Source organism: Mustela nivalis (genome assembly GCF_964662115.1).
Source record: "Mustela nivalis genome assembly, chromosome: 12".
Lineage (NCBI taxonomy): Eukaryota > Metazoa > Chordata > Mammalia > Carnivora > Mustelidae > Mustela > Mustela nivalis.
In genome coordinates, this window is record NC_139031.1 from 18,550,584 (window position 1) to 18,576,735 (window position 26,152).

The window sequence follows — 26,152 nt, forward strand, 5'->3', positions numbered from 1 at the left end:
CACGAACCATACCAACCGTCTAGAGTGCTGACCACTGACCCGCACCAGTACCCACGGTCGTGTGGGAGCAGGTGGACAGCGAATACAGAAAGCCTGGAGCGGCCGGATACAAACTGGCCTGAGACGGGGAGGAAAATGCAAAGGCTTCCCCGCAAACACGTCGCTTGCTTTGTGATGTGCTATAGTCAGACGCCGGTAGCAAATAAGCTTCCTTGAGTTAACTGAGAAAGAACGGAGGCATGAAGAAGTGACAAGCCCCGGACCAGCTCTGTCCCCTGCAGCCTGCCAGTCCATTTTCATGCTGGCTGGCAACTGCCTCTGGGACGAGAGCCCCTGGGCCGCATGCGAGCTGCCAACGATTCCAAATGGAAAAGCAGCCTCACCAAATGACCGCGGCGTCCCCAAGGAGGAAAAACAACAACAAACTCATTTACACGTATGCTCTAAAATGGATTTTAACTCGGGTCTCTAACAGAGAAAAGAGGATGCATTAACCTTTGGTGACATCGAGATCCAGAAAATGAAAAATAATTTGGTAAGCCACTGGCCCATCATGTAGCCTTATCCCTTAAGGTAATTAAATCCAGCTGAGATATTTAAGCTTAAAAATCACCCACTGCACATCCACGTTCAATTTGTTTGTAGGCATTTGTATGTGGATTTTTAACCCAAATAGTTCATGTTCCAAATACAAAATTATAAGATAATGTCAACTTTCAAAAGGAACTTTATTTATATATATATATAAAAAAAATATATATATATATAAAATATATATACACCTAGATAGGTATATAGGTATATACCTATCTAGGTGTATATACCTATATAGGTGTGTGTATATATATATATATTAACCTATATATATTACTTATATATATATATATAACCTATATAACCTATATATCTAATAAGATAGGTATATACCCATATAGGTTATATATCTTAATAGATATATAGATATATAGATAATAGATATATCTATTATATAGGTATATATATACCTATATAGGTATATATATATATATCTTTATAGATATATAGGTTAAGCACTAACCACAGTGCCTGGCATGTACTGAGTGCTCACTGAAACTAGATTTTTAACAGAATCTATTTATTCTGTGGATAAAGAAACCTCACAAGGTGGGGAACCTGGGTGGCTCAGTGAGTTAAGCCTCTGCCTTCGGCTCAGGTCATGATCCCTGGGTCCTGGGATTGAGTCACGCATTGGGCTCTCTGCTCAGCAGGGAGCCTGGTTCCCCCTCTCTCTCTGTCTGCCTCTCTGCCTGCTTATGATCTCTATCTGCCAAATGAATGGATAAAATCTTAAAAAAAAAAGAAAGAAAGAAAGAAAAGAAAAGAAACCTCACAAGGTGTTACTAACATTGCTTAATGCAACATTTTAAGTATTGTTTGTTCATAGAACCCTTATCACCACTTAGATGACAAACTTTCTGAGTGTGTTTTCTGCACCCAAAATACAAGTACAATTAATATATATAATCAAGAGTACCGTAAGAATTTCAAAGACTTGAAAACCTTACCACACGGAACACCAAGTAGTCTTATTTTTACATGAAAATACAGTGCTCTAGTTTTCTGGCCCTCATTTATTAAAAGCTATAATTATGAGACCTAGGCAAGGCCACTGTCCTCCCCTACTCTAATCTCACTAAGTGGTACTAAAAGTGATTTTAAGAAAATAGTTGTCAGAAGTTGACATACGAATGGCTAAGAGACACATGAAAAGATGCTCAATGTGACTCAGCATCAGGGAAATACAAATCAAAATCATGACGAGATACCACCTCACACCAGTCAGAATGGCTAAAATTAACAACTCAGGAAACAACAGATGCTGGCGAGGATGTGGAGAAAGAGGAACCCTCTTACACTGTTGGTGGGAATGCAAGCTGGTGCAGCCACTCTGGAAAACAGTATGGGGGTTCCCCAAAAAGTTAAAAATAGGACTACCCTAAGACTCAGCAATTGTACTACTAGGTATTTATCTGAAGGATACAAAAATGGTGATTCAGAGGGGCACCTGCCCCCAAATGTTTATAGCAGAAATGGCTACAATTGCCAAAACAAGGAGAGAGCCCAGACGTCCTGAGAGATGAATGGATCAAGAGGATGTGGTGTGTATATACCATGGAGTATCCCTCAGCCATCAGAAGAATGAAACCTTGCCATCTGCAATGAAGTGGATGGACCGAGAGGGTATTATGCTAAGCAAAATAAGTCAGTTTAAAAAAACAAATACCATACGATTTCACTCATGTGTGGAATTTATGAAACAAAACAGACGAAGATAGGGGAATGGAAGGAAATATAAAATAAGATATAAAAGAGAGGGAGGCAAACCAGAGGAAGAGACTCCTACCTCCAGGGAATAAACTGAGGGCTGCTGTAGGGGATGGGGTAGCTGGGGGAAGGAGGGGGCACTTGATGGGATGAGCACTGGGTGTTACTTGCTACCAATGAGTCACTGAATTCTACCTCTGAAACTAATAATACCCTATACGTTAGTTAAATTGAACTTAAATTAAAATTTTTTAAAAAAAGTGGTACCAATATGTTACAACATGGGTGGAATTTGAAAACATTCTGCTCAGTGAAATAAGCCAGACACAAAAGTACAAATACTGCGTGATTCCACTTATATGATGTACCTAGAAGAGGCAAATTCATAGAGACAGAAAGTAGAAGAGTGGTTTCAGGAAGCTGGAGGGAAAAGAGGTGTTATTGTTTAATGGGTACAGAGCTGCAATTTGGGAAGATGAGAAAGTTTCAGAGCAGGACGGTAGTGATGCCAGACAGTGTAAATGTTCTTAATGCCACTGCCTGTACACATCAAAATGTTTAAAATGTGGCGCGCCTGGCCGGCTCGGTCAGTGGAGCATGCGACCCTCGATGTCGGGGTTGTGAGTTCCAGCCCCCCACTGGGTGTAGAGATCACTTAAAAAATAAAATCTTTAAAAAAATAAAATAGCTGTCAGTGCAACATATGATATCTAGAACATCAGTTTATAGAAACCGGACACTTACCTGGTTTCAAGTAGCCCATACCATAAAGCTTACACATAAGCAAAACTTAGTGAAGCAGAAACAGTCAACCCGACCAACTACCACTGATGGTCACACTGTTGTGTGTTTGGGGCGGGGGGGGGGGGGTAGTGGGGAGGAGGGGACCTGGTTTCCAGGCATTTACTAACATTTAGGCTTTATTAGAAATCATTAAATATCCTTGGGGTGCCTGGCAGGTTCAGTTGGTAGAGCATGCAACTCGATCTCAGGGTTATAAGTTCAAGCCCCACACAGGACATAGAGATTACTTATAAAGTCTTAAAAAAAAAATCATTAAATAGCCACCCATATTTAGATACAAATAACTACTGGTAAAAATACAACTAATGAATTGTTCTGTTTTTTTCTAATGTGGTCATTTTACGAATCATTTCACTGTTTTCCAAAGTTAATGTCTACAGAACACTTTTTAAATACCACTGATGAAACATTAACAAGAATTCAACAGATGCAGTTGGATTAAAGTGGACAGCAACAAAATGGTCTAAAATGGTCTTACAGGTAAAGTGCTATGAGAAATTACTAAAACTGGGTTTTTAAGTGTGACATACAACATCAAATATGTATTATTATAGAAGACATACCAGATGAAAAATCAAATAGACAACAATAAAGGAGGTTATTGGTAAATACTGTCTACACGGGCGCCTGGGTGGTTCAGTTGGTTGAGCAGCTGCCTTTGGCTCAGGTCATGATCCCGGACTTCCAGGATCGAGTCCCGCATCGGGCTCCCAGCTCCTTGGGGAGTCTGCTTCTCCCTCTGACCTTCTCCTCTCTCATGTTCTCTCTCACTCATTCTCTCTCAAATAAATAAATAAAATCTTAAAAAAAAAAAAAATACTGTCTACACCTCTCCCACAGAGGAATAACATACACTCATGCCCCAAATGATCTCTAGTATGACCTTCTAGAATTCTCAGATAGGCCACACCATCTCTCAAAGGTAGATTAGTATAAAATGAGTCAATTAAATGATTAGGAAGTTTTCTTACACATTTTCAAAAATAAAATTAGGGGGTTGGGGGAGATACTACAAGTAGGGATTGTTTTCATACAATTCCAATTACTACTCAAATGAACAATCAGTATCAGTATTCTACTCAGCACAGCTGGAAACTTCTTAAAGACAGAACTCCATTCTAGACTTAAAAAACATTTCCTTTAGGATTATGAAAATAAGCTAGCATTTTCAAAATGTTTTAATACATAATATTGAACAGCATGTTTTGCTACTAAAAATGTATCCATTGAAGAAAATGAAATCCCTAAAAATATTTCCACAACTAAGTAACCAACTTAACTAAAGTACAATTAAAATGCACATAATCAGGAATGGTCTGGTATTTCAAAAAAAGTTCATCATGAGCTGAGAGCGAAGTTTACAACAAAGGCCATCTTTCTGATTAAGAACTATAGTACCCTTAAATTTTCTTTACCAAATGTCTATTTCTCAATTTCATTTTAAAGTATGAAATTATTATTTCACAGTTAAGTGTTTCATAGTTAAGTGTCTGTCTTCTGCTAATCTCATCCAAGTTGATTAGGTAAAAAGGTCTAGTTTTATGCTTTAACATAGATCAATCAAAATATTTTGGAGGAACACCAAAGTTGGCCATTCTCAACAGCTGTTTCATTGAAAAGATACTAGAAAAGAGATACTAGAAAAATTGATCCGGCAATCAAATGACCAAATTACTTATCTATTATTATTATTATTTTAGTTGGGGGAGGGGAGAGACACAATGGTAAGGAACATTAGTAACTAACTAAACCATCTGCTAGCTAAGGAAAATGCTTATTTTGGCAATCACGTTCCCCTAAAGAAAGCAAATGTGTTCCTACTGCTGAGTCCAAAACAAGTCTTTCCTTCAGGACTCCAATAATTACATGGTTCCAAAATGTTTTATCACTTTTCAGTAGGTCTGTAGGTCTCCCTTAAGGAAGTGTTTTTCTAGGGAAACGACATGACCCCATTCTGAAAATGTTGCCTTGTTTCAACTTACAGATGCAGTAACAGTAAAAAGATAAGAAATTAGGCTATTCCAGAGAACTAATACCCTCTCCCTTCCTATACTTAGGTAAGTAAGTAAGACAACACAAGTTAAACTTGTGGAAGAGTCTCAACTAAGAATACCAGGAATCTTTGGCTATGGACAAAAGAAGTGGGCCCTGAACTCAGACACTGACTTTGAGCCCAGGTCACTTGGCAACTGCCACCCAGGCTTCCAAATGGCTAGAAGACAAACTCTGGTGACTTCAGGCCCTATCCCTCACTATCCATCAAGACAGTCCTCCAGCCGGAAGTCTCCGTACTCTGTCAGGCTCAGGGAGTCCTACACGGACACAAGAAGTCTCCCTCCGATTGCGGAATGAGCCGTACCCACACTACACAAGCTCTGAAGATGTTTGCCACCAAGAATCCCAGATCAATCACTTACCAAACATTTCCATTTGGCTACACCACATTGCCCAAAGCAGAAATCTGGCTCTCTATCAGACAGGAATTTTGAAAAAACCAAAAACAAAAAACAAACAAAACAAAAAAACCCAACAACAACTAAATGCAGCTTGAAACCTCGCCAAAACAAAAACACAATATCTTTCACGCATTAGTTTGAAATTTGAACCACAGCAAACTGTTTTTACAAGTAAAAAATGACCCAGTATTGGCTGTTTTATATGGTTTAATCTATTCGTTTTAGGAGATCTAAAAGCTTTGATGCATCTAGGACAACACAGTGCTGTTTGTAGAACACTGTGGCCTTATAATAATAGAACCTATGTATTTAATCACATCACAGAATCTACGAAAAATTTAATAAGTGTGTGTGTGTGAGTGTGTGTGTATTTTAGCATAAAACCACATAAATCCACAAAATTCTGTTAAACGTAAACTTCAAGCAACCTCCACTCGACCTGTGTTTGTAATGGGACAGCAGCCACCACAGGGGACACATGCAATGGACGGCTTAGTCTGCTCCTCATACTAAAAGGTTGGGGAAAGGGGAAGAGAAGAAAGGCGGGAGGCAGAGCATCCGCGTACAAAGCAAAATGAGGGACTCCATTCAAGGCCCAGGGCTGTAGTGGAGGTTTAGGGGAGTCTTAGGGGATCTGTAGGAAAAACAGAAGCCCGGATCCCAGCTTTCCTGGAGAAGATCTGGCTTCCTTTGGCTGTTTTGCTACTGACTTGCAGGCCTCTGGGCGATTAACAGCTTGGAACTTAACAAAAGACTTCCCAAGAAAGCGGCATCACAGGGCAAGGCCAAGGGCCTGCAGCAAGAACACTTTTTTCCACCCTATCGCGTCAGCCCGGCAGCCAATCCACAGTGATCAAATCCGGCAGTCAAAAGTGCCCATTCTTAAAGTCAGTTGGCTAACAGTATCGATCAGCCCCATTCAGGTGCCCCTGCTCCCTCTGGAAACCCAATACCTATAATGCAGACTCAGCATGCTCTCACCATTAAAAACAGGATGCGGTCGTCTCCTTCCATTCTCCTTTCATTACTGCCACGGCTATTACATGTTTTTATTTAATAAACCTTCATCAGTTCAAATGAAGGGCTGTTATTAGTTGTGCTAACAACCAAATGATAATGCTCCAGAGAGGCATCCCAGCTTGTTGGTGCATTAGCAAAGAGAGGAGAAGGGCTGAGGTCAAGCATGTGTCAATGTAAATGAGGCAGTATTAGGTAGTAAAGGCTTAATGCAATAGACTGCTGCGGAGTTAATGGAATTTACAGGATAAAGCAAATGAGATGAAGTTATTGATAAGTGAATGAAGGGAGGGGGCCTGCAAGATAAAGCGCTGTCAAAGAAAAGCACTTTTTCTTGTGGATTTCTTCTTTAAAGTATCTTCAAATCTATCTCAGAAAACAAAACTCAGGAGACATCAAATGGGACTGCAGGTTTCACCACAGAGCTCAACCCACCTCTGCTGTGAGACACAGGCTTGTTCTCAAAGCATATCATTTGACTAAGCTATTTAAGTCTTCTTTATTTCTTTTTTTTAAAGATTTTATTTATTCACTTGACAGACAGAGATTACAAGTAGGCAGAGAGGCAGGCAGAGAGAGAGAGAGCAGGCTCCCCGCCCAGCAGAGAGCCCGATGTGGGGCTTGATCCCGGGACCCTGGGATCATGACCTGAGCCGAAGGCAGAGGCTTTAAACCACTGAGCCACCCAGGCGCCCCTATTTAAGTCTTCTTTGGGCCTTCCCCCCTCTTTTTGGTTTTGGTTTTTTTTTTTTTTCCCTGAACATCAGGGCTTTCCACCACAAATAATTCCCATAACTTCAGCGAAAATTTTTGCTTTTTCTTTTTCCTCTTATAACGTAGGAGTGGCAGCTCTTCTAAAATATTCCATCAGTCCAAGCCTCACAGAAGGACAGTTATCTGAGAAATGAAAGGCTGTATTTTCTATTGTAAGAAACCTTCAAAGGCTGTCAGGACAGCTTTAGGGTCCCACCCTAATTTCACAGGTTTAAAAAAAAAAAAAAAAAGAGGCCCAGAAATGTTTCTTAACCTTTGTTTTTCTTCCAAATTATAAAAATACATAATCAAGACAACTTGAAAACCACAAAAATCACAAAGGAAAAAGACGGTCCACATTCTCACTAATCAGATAACATGCATTTTAATTTGTTTCCAAGTGTTTTTCCACACAAAGTTTTTAAAAAGTATTGTTCTTTTTTAAATGTGCTTTTTCCATTTGGCCATATATTGAAAACGTGACCATTAGCCAAATATTTTTAGCATTCATACACATAAAATGAATATTCTACAAATGACTTAAACTATTTCCCCATACTAGGTAATTGCTATTCTCTTATTTTCACATATCTTCCTGTGATAAAAATCGTATACAAGGATAATTATCATATAATTAAAATTCTTAACTCTTTCCTTAACATTCTAGAAGTAGAATTCCAAGTCCAAAATAACATACTTATTTAGAGCTTCTAATACATAATGGCAAATTAAGAGCCTTATTTGTTCTAAATGAACTTATAATGGATCAGTTCACAAATACTTTCTGATGAGATTAAACAATACCTCACACCTTAAGAGACAGTTAAGAATTTTAATTGCTTATGGAAAAGATCACACAAACAAAAATCCTTCACTGATCTTAGGGTCCCTATAGTTCCTCTAATTCTCAATGCCCCTCAGTGTTCCATAAAGACAGCATTAAATCCTAGGTTTCTATTCCAAAATACAAGAGAAAAGACCACTAGATAAGATATCCTCATTTGATAAATGTTCCAAAGTCACTTACTTCCTTTATCATATTTGTTATTCTGGGACAAGAAACAGTTACAGAGTTGGCAAAGCAGGTCTCTGAGAGTCACTGCAGGCTCACACTTAAATCAGGACAATTTCCCCCACTCTCCAAGACCCCCAAATCCATTAGAAATGCTCTGCACTGGAAAAAATATGCAGTGGAAAAAAGACAGTCTCTTTAATAAATGGTGCTGGGAAAATTGGACAGCTATATGTAGAAGAATGAAACTCAACCATTCTCATACACCCAACACAAAGATAAACTTGAAATGGATAAAAGACCTCAACATGAGACAGGAATCCATCAGAATCCTAGAGGACAACATAGGCAGTAACCTCTTCGATATCAGCCACAGCAACTTCTTTTAAGATATGTCTCCAAAGACAAAGGAAACAAAAGCGAAAATGAACTTTTGGGACTTCATCAAGATCAAAAGCTTCTGCACAGCAAAGGAAACAGTCAACAAAACAAAGAGGCAACCCACAGAATGGGAGAAGATATTTGCAAATGACAGTACAGACAAAAGGTTGATATCTAGGATCTACAAAGAACTTCTCAAACTCAACACACACAAAACAGATAATCATGTCAAAAAATGGGCAGAGGACATGAACAGACACTTCTCCAATGAAGACATACAAATGGCTATCAGACACATGAAAAAATGTTCATCATCACTACCCATCAGGGAGATTCAAATTAAAACCACATTGAGATACCACCTTACACCAGTTAGAATGGCCAAAATTAGCAAGACTGGAAACAAAGTGTTTTGGAGAGGATATGGAGAAAGGGGATCCCTCTTACACTGTTGGTGGCAATGCAAGTTGGTGCAGCCACTTTGGAGAACAGTGTGGAGATTCCTTAAGAAATCAAAAATAGTTTCCCTATGATCCTGCAATTGCACTGCTGGGTATTTACCCCAAAGATACAGATGGAGTGAAAAGAAGGGCCATCTGTACCCCAATGTTTATAGCAGCAATGGCCACGGTCGCCAAACTGTGCAAAGAACCAAGATGCCCTTCAACGGATGAATGGATAAGGAAGATGTGGTCCATATACACTATGGAGTATTATGTCTCAATCAGAAAGGACGAATACCCAACTTTTGTAGCAACATGGACGGGACTGGAAGAGATTATGCTGAGTTAAATAAATCAAGCAGAGAGAGTCAATTATCTTATGGTTTCACTTATTTGTGGAGCATAACAAATAACATGGAGGACACAGGGAGATAGAGAGAAGGGAGTTGAGGGAAATTGGAAGGGGAGATGAACCATGAGAGACTACGGACTCTGAAAAACATTCTGAGGGTCTTGAAGGGGTGGGGAGTGGGAGGTTGGGGGAGCCAGGTGGTGGATATTATGGAGGGCACGTATTGCATGGAGCACTGGGTGTGGTGCATAAACAATGAATTCTGTTATACTGAAAAGAAATTTAAAAAAAATTAATGAATAAAAAAAAATGCTCTGCACTTACACAGCTCTTTACTAACATCAACTATTAAAATCCCACAAAGGAACATGAAAGGAATATTATTTTTTGCATTTTCAGAGCTAGGAACAAGAAGTCATCAGTACTGGGGAGAATCGAAAAGAAAACGGACTCCAACAAGCTCCTCCTATCTTGTCAAGCCAAGCAAAAGTTACCAATCCGCCTTCTCAGATCATTGTCAAGTTGACGGAGTGCTCCCATCAACAACACATGTCGTTACCTGCAGCAATTTATATATTTATAGGGTTCCCATCTGGCCACAGAATTATAGGGTCCCACATCTGACCAATCAGAAACCTGTCCAAGTAAGTCCATATATGAGTCTGAAATCCGGAACAGTGACAGAGGAGGTCAGCAAAGGACTCTTGTATTATTCTTGCCTGAGTTTATTACTCCTACAGACTAAAGTGTATAAATGTGTGTGCACACATCTGATTAAAACAACATGTATGTATCAGCGATGGTAGCTCCAGAAGAGAAAGGCTGCTTAGTATAAACACGTCCCAGATGACTGCTTTTTCTCTTACCTGGCACTGTGTGAGGGTAATCATGCTACTTATACTTTTTTAAAAGTGTATATTACTTTATGTTTTACAAAGCACTGTACTCTGCATTTGTATTCTCACAGCCATTCTATAATCTAGTAAGGGTATGTATATATTGACTCTCCAGAAGAGAGTACTACAAAACAGAGAGAAAGTGATTTGTCTAAGCTCACGGAACTGGTGAGATGTTGATCAGGGCTAGAATTAACAACATCTGGCTTCTAAATCCATTTTCTTTGCACTATACCACAATGTACCTAGCCACCACTTGTCAATGAGTCAATTTTGTGCTCCAATTTCAACCCATGAAATCCCAGCGAGGTCAGATAAGAAACCACAGTAAGAAATGCAGGAACTAGAACACCAAGGAGAGCCCTAAAAAGTTCAAGTCAACCCAAACCTGGAGCACACCTGATTTAACAATTCACCAACGCTACTACTGACCAAATCATCACGCTATAATACCAGATAAGAGCCAAATACTCTGTCAGCTCTATCCAAAATCCGCAACAGAGTATGGCAACAAAGCAACTTGAAACTACAACATTTCTATATAAATGTGAGTATCGGGGCGCCTGGGTGGCTCAGTGGGTTAAAGCCTCTGCCTTTGGCTCAGGTAATGATCTCAGGGTCCTGGGATCGAGTCCCACATCAGGCTCTCTGCTCAGCAGGGAGCCTGCTTCCTCCTCTCTCTCTGCCTGCCTCTCTGCCTACTTGTGATCTCTGTCAAATAAATAAATAAAATCTTTAAAAAAAAATGTGAGTATCAATCACAATCTGATATCTGTCATATGCAAATACGTCGTTTCTAATTCCTTAGAGCTGGGGCTAAATGAAGTCAAGGACAATTAGTTTTACTCTGCTGCATAGCATAGATACCCTAAATCTACAGCCCCAAATTTATCTGTACATTGGAATCACCTGAAGAGCGTTAAATTACTGAACTTAGTATCCGACCGCCCGAGACGTCAATGTCATCAGTGCAGGGTGTGGCTTTAGGGCTTCAGAATTCTTGAAGGAGTCCCTAATGCACAGACTTTGGGAATCACTGCCCTACAGCCAAGCAAGCCAACTGAAAACTGGTGAACCTTATGAGGTTAGTACAATCTAACAGAATTTCTATGTGCTTTAAAATAAAACAGGCAGGGGCACCTGGGTAGCTCAGTGGGTTAAGCCTCTGCCTTCGGCTCAGGTCATGATCTCAGGGTCCTGGGATCGAGTCCCACATCGGGCTTTCTGCTCAGCAGGGAGCCTGCTTCCCTTCCTCTCTCTCTGCCTGTCTCTCTGCCTACTTGTGGTCTCTGTCTGTCAAATAAATACATAAAATCTTAAAAAAAAAAAAAGAAAAAGAAAAAGAAAGAAAGAAAGAAAGAAAAGAAACCCTAGCCTTCAAAACCCAAATATAAATAAAAGGGCATTGAGCACCAACAATAATAGTTTACAAGCCCTGTACTTTTACTCTCCAGGAGAAAAGGGAAGCTGCCACACTAAGGTTACTCATTTAATTTTAGACAAACATTAAGGTTTCTTGCTTAATAACTTTGTTTTCAGGTATTCCTAAACCTTTTTGGAAAAAGACTGGATATAGGTGTTTGAGGGAATGAAGGGGTCATCTCAAATACAGCTCAAAGCAGCTACAACTGCCAGCCATATTATCCCACCCCACCCCCAATATTTCTGGTCCCCATTTCTTGTCGTGCTCATCATGACACGAGACACTACTTGTTCATGTGTCTCTCCTTACTAGCATCTAAGCTCCTTCAAGGTTAAGGCCACATTCAGATATGTATACCAACAACACAAGTGATCAACAACGGCATCATCCCATTCTTTGTAAGTCTATCAAAACATGTGGGGCGCCTGAGTGGCTCAGCTGGTTAAGCGACTGCCTTCAGACCAGGTCATGATCCTGGAGTCCAGGATCAAGTCCCACATCCGGCTCCCTGCTGAGCAGGGAGTCTGCTTCTCCCTCGGACCCTCCCCCCTTCCATCTCTCTCTCTCAAATAAATAAAATCTTACAAAAAAAAAAAAAAAGTGCCCAATTCTTCCATGTTATTAGTACAGAGTATCAGCATTGGTCTTTCAAGTCAATATTCTACACTAGGAACAGACGGGCTTGATGGTATCTATTTCCTTATTGACCATGGATATATTTTTTTATCACGTGTAGAGAAATCTATATGGAATATTGAAACATTTTTGCAGTCACTTACCACTTTCAGGTTAGGTCCAATAAGTTCACTGGAATGTTCCAGCTCTCGATATTTATAGAGCTTTCACCTCAATACCATTCCCACATCATAATGAGAAAGAACAGTCCTGTGAGATCTTAGAAACTCTCAAACCAGATGAAAGGGATGTGCACTTTGGCCCCTTTCTCTTACTTGTACATTAATCATTTGATAGTGGATGCATGATCACCCCTTCCCCGCCCAGAGTCTGAGAAAAGAATTCGTCTATTTGCTAATGACACAGTTTTAACGGCAGCAGAAGGAACAATCTCACTGCTCCACCGGTGCTGCCACCTAAGCACTGACAGAAAGAATAGCTTAACAGCGACTACTTTGTAACACTAAAATCAACACTATTGATAAGCACCCTCCAATACTGAACTGGCTTATACCCAATTACAATACTAGCAGAAAACCACATTTAGTTACCTAAGAATAGATTTTACAACAAACTGCTCCTAGATCATTGATTGAACTGCGTTACTTATGATTAGATAGCAGATACTATGAACTGTGAACATATACTCAAAGTGGGCCAAAAAGGTGATACAGAGAATTTGTCCATGTCAACTCCTATATAGATGGCAAAAAACTTCAGGGTCCTCATCACCCTTCTGTGCATGTGTTAAGTCAGACTACATTTGTTTTTGGAGGAAAATCTTCTCTGTGCCAACAGGAACTCCTCTGTATACAGTGTAGGGTAGTCTTTCATTCAGAGAAGTGTCCATTTGAGGGAAGAAGGAATCAATAATGCTTAACCTAGCGAGCCTACTTCAACTCTATCAGCTCAAAAGAAGTCTACCTCCCACCAGTTTTTGAAATTGTAACAAGGGAGCAATCACCATATCCTTCTTACAATATCAATTAATCAATTCATTATAAACAACATTTCTAACCACTTACTGTATATACAGTATGGACTTTACATAAATAGCTTAGTATCTCATTAAATCCCTTCCACTACCGTCGGGAATACATGTAATTCTCAACTCCAACTTTCAGCCAAGTCAAATTGAATAATTAGCCCCAAGTCATCCAGCTAGTAAAAGTCAAAGCCGGGATTCAAACACGGGTCTGTCTGACCCACACTAAGACCCATGCTGTCGTTCACAACTTTGATTGTTTATCCAACAAACGCAAAGGATCTCGTGAGCTGAAAATACGAAAAATATACTTTTATTACAGGAGCTTAGAAAACTATGCAACTGAGTTGCCTTACTGCCTCACTCCCTCTGTACTGGTTGTGGCCACATTTTCACCAGCAAAAGTGACATACCACACCATTCTCTCAAGGCATCTCTGGGATTCTCTGGGAAGAAGGCAGTTACATAAATATTAGTTATTATTATAATAATCCTTATCTCACTATACAGCTATGACTTTTTTTAAAAAATGTAAATAAATGCTTTAGAGACATTCAAAATCTCTACCATCTCAGGAAGACTTGGAAATGAAAACATTCAGCGACAGGCCCTGTGACTATCAGCTGAAGTGTTTCAAAACCACTCGCACTGACTTAGTTTCCACTGATTGAATGCAATTAGGAATGGACTTCTATGGCTTGATGAATCCAAACTGGTGTCTGTGGTTTTCAAAGCTCATCTGTGCAGTTTGAGTCTGATGCAGACTTCCACATAAATTTTCCTTTTAAAAAAGTTCATAAAAATATTAACTATCATAAAATACCTTCCTGGTTAGCTCGTGCCACTGGGAAGAAGCTGTTATTCTTATATTAATAATTCTTCCCAGAATTAATCAGTCATTGTACATTAGAACCAGCAGCTGGAGTGTTTTGAGTGATAATGAAACCTGTAACAAGGCATCTTCAGCCGTCTTTTCAAGACAATAAGGGAATTAAAATTTCAATTTAAATGCAGAGGTTTGAAACACGCTTCACTGGCAAAATTACTTCAATTAATGTGAGTGGAATACAAAGGACAGACTGCAGAAATGTGATGCAGCAACCAGAAATTATGTCATTAATGTGCTTGCATCAACCCAGCACAATGACTGCAAAGGTCTAATTTAAACCGTACATATCACAAAGCTACAGGCTACAATATTAATCAAGTCTCTGATTTCAATGTGACGGATACAGGCTTCTTGTTGGACCACTTTTAGCTTTTCATAAGCTAACAGCAGCTGTTTACCTTGAAGAAGGAAACAAAAGGCCATACCTATTTGCAGGCATTCCCTGTCATGACAATTTAATTATTTTATGCAATACTCAGGTTATCATATCAAAAGAAGAAATAAATATCCCATCTAGGAGCCAAGTCTACAGCTATCAGACCAGGGTGAGGGTGAGGCAGGAATTGCAGGAGCTGACAGGAGCCATGGGTCGCCACTGATTTATTTACCCTGGATTTATGAACCTGAGTAGGGATTAAATTACTGGCCATCTGCACCTGCCTTCCAACGGAAATGCAAAATCTTTTGATAAACAAATCCAAGGAAATCGGAGAGTTTTGAAAGACTCGACTTTTTGTATTCACTTTCCTCTGATGTCTTTAAGCAAAGATTTTTTTCATGTGGACCCTTGAGGTGCCTTAAGTAGATTTTTTTTTTTTAAAGATTTTATTTATTTATTTGACAGAGAGAAATCACAAGTACACTGAGAGGCAGGCAGAGAGAGAGAGAGAAGGAAGCAGGCTCCCTGCTGAGCAGAGAGCCCGAGCCTTAAGTAGATTTTACTTATAATACCACGTAACGGTGGGGAAAGGAAATGTGATTTTTTTTTCCACAGGAAGTCCAATGAAAGAGCAATTACGAACTATACTACTCACTCATATACAAAAGGTCAAATTGAAGGAAATTTCCAACCTTTTTCCACACACACGTTGAATCGTCATTGTACATTAGGATCATGAAAAGCAACTATCTCGTCTGGAAAATAGAGATCATATCAGAAGCCTCTCTCTTGTAGGGTTATTGCAAGAATTAAATATGTTAACAAGAAATGTAACCGACTTAAAACAGTACCAGAATGTAAGGAAAACTCAATATATTTTAGCGGTTAGTATAATCATTGTTTGTTGTTCATTTTAATATTGCAAAAAGGAAAGGTTAGAAACTAAAGAAACTTGCCGTTAAAACAAACACTGAAACCAGAGAAAAATCAGAACCATACCCCTAGAGAGGAAACCCCCTATTCTCTGTTTAATGATATTAAAGTCTTTCCCATAGTTACCCATTTGGCCAATAATCTGGGAACCCTGACTAGATGAGGCACACTATGCTAAGAACTGGGCAGACAAAAAAAAGTAAGATAAAGCCCTTGACCTCAATGACCTACCATACAAACAAAAGCAACTGTATTACAAGAAGTATACACAGCTTATGGAAACAAACAAACAAATAAAAAAAGCATCTACTCAGGCTAAATATTCTTACCACAATAAAAACAATACATCGTTTTTTTGTTTTTTTGTTTTTTAAGAGAAAAGCATCTAATCACCTGGGACATTCAGAGAGCTAATGAAATTTGAGCCAAGCCTTAAAGAATAAATCATCATTTTCCAGGCAGACAGGATTGGGATTAGGTTCAGGGAAATACGATCAATTAAACAACGTCTATCACATTCCTACATCAGCAACAAATAACTGGAAGTTGTTATTAATGAAAAGCCACTGTTCTAAAAAATGCAATAGCAAAAAATGATATATTTAATACCTCTAAGCGATACATTACTAAGCATTATTATTATATAGAACATAAATGAAGAAATCCATAAATGAGACCTATTCACTGAAAAGACTCAGTATTACAAAGATGAAATTCTTATATTGAATCCATCTCGTGACACTTTTGAGGAATATGACAAGTTGATACTAAAATTCATGTGAAAGAGTAACAGGCCAAGAATAGCACAGATAATTCTGAAAAGCGAGGTGAGGGAATGTCTCCACCTGCTATCATCAAGATAGATCATAAAATAATAGTAATTAAAACAGCATGGTTTCGGTGCTGAAATAAACAGGACCAACTGAACAAAACAAGGAGCTCAGGGACAGACCCATGCATACATGAAAAGTTGATATGGGACCAAGATGGCATTAGAAGTCAGGAGGAAACAAATTCAGCAAATGGTCCGAGCCACGTGGCTATTTATACAGAAGATAAAATTAGATCCCTAGTTCATACCATATATGGAAACAGATTCCAAATAGATTAAAGAAGACAGAGGAGATTCTCTATGCGATACTGAGATAGAAAAAAAAATTTCTTAAAATAAAAATTGGGCATGGAGGGACGCCTGGGTGGCTCAGTGGGTTAAGCCGCTGCCTTTGGCTCAGGTCATGATCCCTGGGTCCTGGGATCAAGCCCCACATTGGGCTCGCTGCTCAGCAGGGAGCCTGCTTCCCCCTCCCCCTCTGCCTGCCTCCCTACCTACTTGTGATCTCTGTCAAATAAAAAAATATATAAAATCTTTAAAAAAAAAAAAAATAGTAACAGAATAGACTCAAAGTTTAGCTAAAGGCCAGGCTGTGGAGTACTCTTGCTTAACAAAGTCCCTTCCAGAATTACTGCTCCAGAATTATTCTTCTTCTCATCAATGTATTATTTTCTTATCAATTTAAAGGGGGAAAGAAAAAGCCCTCACATAACAATTTCTTCAAAGAACTTGGAACATCAAGTTTGTCAATCTCCTAAAGCTGTCTCTCATACAGATTTCATTCTTTAAAATGGGATTCATTAGGGGAACCTGAATGGCTCAATCAGTAAAGCACACAACTCTTGATCTCAGGGTTGTGAGTTCAAGCTCCACAATGGGCATGGAGCCTCCTTTAAAAAAAAAAAAAAAAAAATCAGTAAATAAATATATAAAATACAATGGGATTCATTAACCACCTTCCTCTGAAACTCAATCACTTCTCATTACCATGCCAATATGATCAAGGTACTGGATTTTTTTTTTTTACCCTTATACGACTTGCCCTGGTTCCAAAGGCAGACAATACGGTAATAATTGTCTACTATTTCGAACAGTAGAATTAGGAAGAGAACCAGTCGGGCTTCAACTGCAAGAGCTCATGAGTCCCAAGAGGACAGTTTGTAATGGGCGACATGAAAGCCAGCGCTTGGGGTACGAGAGCGAGGGCTCTCCTAGCTTAGCGGGAATGACCCTCAGTGCGACTGTGCTCTCACCAGCATGTCGGTGGCACTGAGGTAATGCTTGCTCGCCATGCACTGTTCCAGCTTCTGAGGCACTTGCTTGATATTCTCAATTTCATCCAGCAGGTTCAGGACATGCTTATGTTCAATTCCTTCGATCCACAGTTTCCGAAGCTCGTCCCTCTTGCAGTGCAACAGCATCTTGCACGAAAGCAGATTCTCTTTCACCTACAAGAAAACAGCATGAACGTCAAGTCAGCCCAAGTCTTGCCATCCAAAACCTATAACCTGGTCAGTTGTCTTCGTTAGTGTCACTAGAAGGAAACTGTTCCTAATCCCCCCTCCCACTGATCCCCATGGCTGGTCGGCTTGCAAAATTCTCATCCTCGTTCTGACACTGACTCACCTGGATGGGTGGCCTCCAACTTTGGGTGTATTTTGCTCTCCTGTGAAATGAGAAAACAATTCCTAACCTACCTCTGAGTGAATCTAGAAAAAGGGACTTAGGACTAAGAGATCTCTGAAAATACGATAAATATCCACCCACTGAGGTTAAAATATCTAAAAGAGAATGCCTGATAGAGTCCATGCTATTATTCCTCACCCATTTTCTCTGCATGCTTCTTATTCAGCTGATAGGTCACTCGGATCATCCTACATCCCTAAGTCAGAGGAAGTTTATAGCCAAGGAACTGCACATTCATCTCGACTGACATGAAAATAAGCCCGTTTTCCAGAAAAGAGTAGACACATCTAGAGATAATCTCAAAACAAGAGGAACTAGCACATACCAAAGATTTTTAGATATTAAATAAGACAATCGCAAGCATTCTCATCCATCTGCCGTTTGGTGACCAGTACAGCACAGCTCAACAAAACTGGAGGAGGAGGAGTGGGGAAGGGGTAGTCACAAGGTACATGAGGAGCACATGTTCATATTCTAATTAATACTTTTAGATTTTTATGACAAGAAATAAAAAGAATCATGGCCTTCCACAGTTCACAGAGCTACTCTCCTATACTTTTGACATTCCTCACATGTATTTTTATTTAAATTAGAATTCAGTATTTGTTTACAGTGTTTGTTGTTTTTGTTTTTCTGAGAGAGAGAGAGAAAGAAGGGGGGAGTGTGGCAAGGGAGAGGGAGAGCAAGAATCTTAAGCAGGCTCCATGCCCAGCACAGAGCCCAAGGCGGGGCTCAGTCTTACTACCCTGAGATCATGACGTGAGCCAAAATCAAGAGTAGGATGCCTAACCGACGGAGCGACCCAGGCACAACACCCAACCTTTTTTTTTCTTAAGAGAGAGATAGAGAGTAGTTATTTTGTGTTTCGTTTTAGGTAAGATTTATGAATACATGTCAGGTACACTATTTGATTAGTTTTAGCTAATGCAAGACACCGGTACAATCCAAACAATCGAACACAGGACATTTCCTCCACCCTAGAAAGTCTACCATGTTTCTGACTATTGAAAATCTGTCTTCTGCGAGATTTGGTGTGGCGGTGCACGTACTCAGAAATATTGTGCTTCTGGTCATCATGAAACTAAATTTCAACATTTTTCCAACACACATGGGAAACAGAAAGACAGAATGCTGAGACCAGAATGCTCCCTGAGAAAGCATTCACTCTATTCCACCGATAACTGCAGGGTAATACCAAATCCCACCTTTAAGAAACTCTCCAATGTAAAAAAGAACACTTTATAAATAAAGAGATTTTGCAATCTCTCTTGATAAGCACAGTGGAAGATTCTTCGCTTTGGGGGGAGTCATGGATCCCTTTGAAAATCTACTGAAGACAGTTCTAATTACCATCTTCTGCACTTCCAAAGTAATTAAAAAAGAAAAATCTTCTAAGCATAAAGCACCTAAAAAGGAGAACAGAGAGGCGGGAATGGCATATAAGAGATGGTAACCAAACCTTTGAGGCTGGCAAGAAGACTGGAACATGAGTCATTCAGCAGAGGAGAGCAACGAGGAAGGCTTAGCGTGGAGTGCGGTTTGCTACCGTGGACAAGAAGCACCAAGAGCACCGAAGGCGGGAATACAGGGCTCACACCTCCCATAAGGCGTATTTGGAGCCCTGGAGCCTCAGCAAACCAACCACACAAACAGGAAATGCCCTCCCCGCCAAACAGTGGCCAAATAGAAGGTTTATGACCTGAAAATCAGAAAGGATCCGGGCTAAGGGAAAGGTGTGAGGCAGTGGACAGCAAACCCAAAAACGAGATCAAAGTGGGCCTATGGAACAGTAACATCCTCAGCCCCCTGCAGACCCTTGGCCTCTGGCCAGGGGGCTCTGAACACACTCAGCTGGACTTTCAGCCCCAACACAGGAAACGTGGGGCTCTCCCTGGGAAAGGTGACCAGGCAAAAAGACCTCGAGTTAGTGACATCGGGGGTTTCACCCAGGAAACCGCTGGGTCTCCGCCCACTCACCACTAGACAAGGCCCACAAAAAAAGCTCTGAGCTATCAGCTTTGCACCTCCTCCCTCTTCCATTCAGGTAGTTAGCCAAGGAAAGCCTGGAATATGCAAAGTCAGGCACCAAAACAAACAAAAAAGAAGAGGTGCTGGGGGCGGGGGCGGTCGTGGTATGGGACAAACAACTATACAGGAAACAAAAATTTTTTTAAACTATAATTAAGATCCCTTAGGAAAAACAGGGGAAGGCATTTCATCAATGAAACAAGAATAGGACGTTATTAAAAAAAGACAACAACTGAGAATCCAAACAATTCTTGGAAATGAAAATATGATGGGAAAAAAATCCAATATAAAGGCTAGAAGCTACCCTTGAGGAAATCTCCAGAGAATAAAACAAAAACAACAGAGAGAAGATAAAAGAAAAAATGAGGGGATTGATCCAAGAAGTCTACTACTTGCCAAATAGGAGGTCCAGGGGAGGAACAATGAGACAAATGGAGTGGAGAAAAATACCAATAAAATGATAATAAAAAAAAGTGTCCCAGAAGACACGTGTTTTTAGATTGAAAAAGCACACCAAGTGCTCAAGAAAATGGAGTGAGAAAAGACCCAAGCCAGGGCACATTATCCTGACATGTGAGAACACAGGGATAAAGAGACAATCGTAAAAGCTTTCAAGGGGGGAGGGGAGAGGAAAAAAATCCATACAAAGAACCGTGAATCGGAATGCCTCAGACTGTTCTCAACAGTAACACTAAAAGCTACAAGACAAAGGAATAATATAGCTTCAAAACCCTCAGAGAGAATTATTTCCCAGAAAAACTATCAATCAAGTGTGAGGAAAGAATAAAGAGATTTTCAGACATACAAGCTCTCCAAAAAAAAAAAATAATAATAAATAAATAAACCACGATATCTCAGCAAGCTAGCAAAAAACGCACTCCATCAACACAAGAGAAAAACAGAAGATGGCAAACAGGGGATCCAGGGAAGGGGAAAACCAACGCAGAAGAAAGGCAACAGGAACAATCAGTAATTACAAGGAAAGCAGCAACCACGAAATTGTAGAAGCACAAACAGTACGCTGGATGGCTTAGAGGTAAATATTTATGTGGTTTTAAGAAAATTAGCACCGGGGCACCTGGGTGGCTCAGTGGGTTAAGCCGCTGCCTTCGGCTCAGGTCATGATCCCAGGGTCCTGGGATCGAGCCCCTCATCGGGCTCTCTGCTCAGTGGGGAGCCTGCTTCCTCCCCTCTCTCTGCCTGCCTCTCTGCCTGCTTGTCATCTCTCTCTGTCAAATAAATAAAAAATCTTTAAAAAAAAAAAAAAAGAAAAGAAAATTAGCACCATCTATTTAACCAAAACCTAGGATACAACCAGAGAGAGAGAGAGGTTGAGGGAAGAAGATGAAGTAGGGTAGGGAAAAGAGTGGGAGGCAGACCTAAATCCCCATCTTCCATAGCTAGAAGCTCTTACACCGTGTCTAAAAGAGAAAAATCAGGGCACCTGGGTTGCTCAGTGAGTTAAGCCTCTGCATCCGGCTCAGGTCATGATCTCAGGACCCCAGGATCCAGCCCCACATGGGGCTCTCTGCTCAGCAGGGAGCCGGCTCCCCTTCCCCCTGCCTGTTTCTCTGCCTACTTGGGATCTCTCTGTCAAATAAATACATAAAATCTTTAAAATAGAAAAGTCGAGACTACTGTAAGCATTTCCCTAAGAGTAATAATAGTCAGTACCTTTGAGGTTTTGCAGTTGGGACTGGGGAAGCATGAGATGGGGAAGTACCGTTTTTGTCATCACTTGTGGGTTTGACTTCTTAAATTTTTAACTGAAGTATAGTTGACATGTAGTATTGGTTTCAGGTGGACGACACAGTGATAGGACAATCATATACATTATAAAATGCTCACCACGATTAAGTGCAGTCATCCTCTGTCACCATACAAAGTTGTTATAATATTGTTGACTATATTTCCCATGCTCTACCCTTGAACCCTAATCAATACCCTACAACTGTGTATCTCTTAATGCCAATTATTAAGGACTACCGAAACCTATTTCTCAAGGCTGTCATTCCCAGATCCTCTTTGGAGTTCTTGGTGTCTGGGCTAGGATTTCCAGCTATTAAGTCCATTGTGTCTTAAATCTTAATTAAAAATCTGTTAAAGTTTGATTTCTAATATTCTACTCTTCTCGACTTGGTTCTATAATTCTCAGATTTTTTTTTAATCATTACTATGGAAATTGGTAAAAATAAATTGCATGTCATGCAACACCCAACTAGGCTCTTGAGCAAGAGAGGGAGGGATAAACTTACTAAGTGTCAGTAAAGTTGAGCAAACTCCTTTCTCACTGGAAAAAAGACCATTAAGGCATTTTACACTAAGATACATACAATGCAGTCAGCTCACTTCCCCTCTTTACCTACTACATGGAGGGAAACTAAAAGGAAGGCAGAACTTGTGTCTGTGTTTGGGGGTGGGGGAGATGGCATCAGGCTATGTGGAAAATGTACATCACCAAAATTATTCCCTAAACTAAGTTATTAGCCAAAGTCGCAGATGTAAGAAGCTACAAGAACTTTTAATATTAGATTGCCCTGAGGCTTCAACTTTTTGATTAGAAAGTCCTAGTTATGAAGAAATGTTATTTTAAAACTTGGGCGACAGGAGGGAATACTACTCGGCAATAAAAGAAGAAATAAGAAGAATTTCAAACATTTTGATGAACAAATGAAGCCAGGTGCAAAAAAGTACATACTGAAGTTCTAGAACACGCAAAAATAAAAAATAATCTATAGTGATGGGATTTATTTCATTTTTTTTTTAAGATTTTATTTATTTATCTGACAGAGAAAGACACAGCGAGAGAGGGAACACAAGCAGGGGGAGGGGGAGAGGGACAAGCAGGCTTCTCGCCAAGCAGAGAGCATGATGCAAGGCTCGATCCCTGGAACCTGGGATCATGACCCAAGCCAAAGGCAGACACTTAACGACTGAGCCACCCAGGCGCCCCATATAGTGATGGGATTTAAATCAGGAGTTGTTTGGTACAGGATGTGGAGGGGTTAGGGGATAAAGAGGGAACACAGAATTTTAACTCCAAGGAAGCAGGAGGGAACTCTCTGGGGTGGATGGGAATGCATTCGAGGATATATAAATTTGCCAGAACTCACTGAACTGTCCTCTAAAATACTGTATTTTATTGCAGGTAAATTACAGTTTGATAAATGCTTTTTATGCAGGAAAGAAAGAAACCGCACTGCAGCTATCAACGAGTAACAACATCTAAAATGTGAGAACAGTACCAAGTTACATCTAAACTTTTATTTCTCAGTGTGGTTACAGCATTTTAATTCCACCCTACTGAATTTATCAGGATCATTAAGATTGAAAACTTTTGCTACTGTGTGTCCCTGCAATAAATCCATAGTCAAGCTATTCAAATCAACACATTGAAACCCAAGTATAGAAATCATTCTTCAAACACAAGTTTCCTCTGCTTCCTTCAACTTCTAGTAACTTCATGGTTGTTCTTAATCACCTGTGTGGCCCCAGCAAGAATTTCAGTTTCAATATACAAGATCCTCCGGTCACTCTAATTAGAACCTATTAGAAAAAGAGAAGATAACCAAGAGGTTATTGTGAATGGGTATGTGAGATGATACAAAAAGCAGAGAAACAGAACTATCTGCAACCTGTTCTGGGGAAGATAAAAGAGAGGAAAACTGCCCAGGGCCTCCGAGTAACAACATGGTCGCATTTGTGAGATAGAAACAGAGACAGATATAAGAGAGGCTGATGGATACAGGCCTTGCATCATCAGATTCAACGATTTTCTGGTTTTGTTCAAGGATAACTGGGGTGGGAGGAGGGGGGATGCCTTTGGGTGGGCATAGTATCTGTAATAAAGCATAACGAATGTGCAAGCCCCCCACTGCAACTACAGACTAGAAAGAGTCTACAAAGTTCCCCATAAGCAAGGGATGTTAACTGAAAATTTAATGTAACAGTCGACGTTATTCTTAATTCTGAGAGTACAAAATTTGTTTTCTCTTCTGTAGCTAAAAATAAATCTACATATAAACGTGTTCACGGGTATTCTCCTGGCATGTGTCCAACCCCTTTTTTTCCATAGTCTTATACAAAGTATCTGGAAGGAATGACATGCAGAAACACTACTCACTGTTCTGTTCTAAAGCCCTTTAGAACTACCGATCACTTTTAAATTACCCTCAAACTTTTATTCCCATGCTTTTGTTCCCTTCAGGGTGTTTTTGTTCTGTTTTGTTTTGTTTAGCTGCCATGCTATGGTCTTAAATTCTCTGAGAGGCTCCACTGAACCCTTTCCAAGAGTAATACTTTTCCTTTGAGTCACAGAGTCTGGACATAGTACACAAATACAGATACACAAACTTATGGAAACACGACCTCATAATTCTTGTGAACGCCTTCACATACTCTACTGCCTAGATTTTAAATTATGCTTTCTCTTTATTGCCCACTGCCGAGCATGTCCCTTTCTAGGCTTTTCTTCCTTTCTCCAAGAAGCAGCCAGGGTTTTCTCCCCTTACCTTTGGGCTGTAAATAATTTCCTGCTACATCCATGTTGCTCTACTGTGACATTTTCTTGTATAAGGTATACTTTCTTTTTTTTTTTTTAAGATTTTATTTATTTATTTGACGGACAAAGATCACAAGTAGGCAGAGCAGCAGGCAGAAAGAGAGGCGGAAGCAGGCTCCCCGCTGAGCAGAGAGCCCGACGCAGGACTCGATCCCAGGACCCTGGGATCATGACCTGAGCCGAAGGCAGAGGCTTTAACCCACTGAGCCACCCAGGCACCCCTCAAGGTATACTTTAATATAAAAGCCACAGACTTGGGGCGCCTGGGTGGCTCAGTGGGTTAAAGCCTCTGCCTTCAGCGCAGGTCACAATCCCAGGGGCCTGGGACGGAGACCCACATTGGGCTCTCTGCTCAGTGGGGAGCCTGCTTCCTCCCCCACCCCACCCCCTGTCTGCCTCTCTGCCTACTTGTGATCTCTGTCAAATAAATAAACAAAATCTTTAAAAAAAAAAAAAAAGCCACAAACTTATTTTAATTGTTAAGTAATGAATGTGGCACTATTCAATGATTAAACCCTCAACAACTTTGTTTGAATGATCACATACAGTTACTTCTAACTACAGGCAAGAGAAATGAGTTAAGAGCTTGATCTAGTACCAACTTGGGGCAGCTGAAACTGAGGTGAAATGTGAAGTGTGTGCATTCACTATAGAGACAAGTCCATTTTCCCTTCACCAGCTCCTGGGATGAACATGAGACAGATACTTAGTGTCTTTAAAGAAATCTGATGTCCTCTCATCCACGCCCCACAGCGCAGAGCAAACATTCCCATTCAAAGACCAGCAAGTATCACCTGTGCCCCCCAAGTCCCCAGCTTGTACCCATTCATATCCATCTATTTTGATGCTGCTGCTGTAACCGTCATTATTAGGAGACCGGCAGAACCCACGGATTCTAGGTTTTCTAGCGCAGTAACATGTCATTCTGACGGGTATCAATACGTATTCAACAGTAATAGGATAGCCTAAGGATTCTGATTATCCACATTACTTGAAATGATCAGTCATACATGCTCTTTTATTTACATGTATTTTTTTTAATCTAGAAAAAAATTCCCAGTAGACTTGACTCTCTAGGAAAAGAGTCAACTCTATCATCTCATTATCCTCAAAGACTTAGATTCTACTAATATACATCCATAGATGAAACTATTACCAGGGAAATGTCAACAGTTCTGTGTTCTCAAGCTCTAAAAAGCATGAATATGAACATCTTCACCTGCCGTGGTCCCCAATGAAATCTACTCGGTGTGTCAGGTACAGTAATTTTAAATTTAAATATAAATTTTAAAATTCATAAATTGTATCATGTCATTCTTGTGTTCAAAAGTTTACTGCAGTGG

At 40.1% G+C, this 26,152-nt stretch overlaps 1 protein-coding gene across 5 annotated transcripts in view; it reads right to left on the reverse strand.

Moving 5' to 3' along the window:
- EXOC4 (exocyst complex component 4) overlaps window positions 1–26,152 on the reverse strand; it is a 728,800-nt gene that overhangs the window by 673,434 nt on the left and 29,214 nt on the right. For all 5 annotated transcript variants that reach the window (XR_014301432.1, XM_082693983.1, XM_082693984.1 and 2 more), the window contains exon 3: window positions 17,788–17,982. Coding sequence is in view for 4 of the 5 variants with exons in the window: in XM_082693983.1 (XP_082550109.1) it covers window positions 17,788–17,982 (195 nt within the window). In the remaining variant the exon portion in view is untranslated. The remainder of the gene's footprint in view (window positions 1–17,787; window positions 17,983–26,152) is intronic.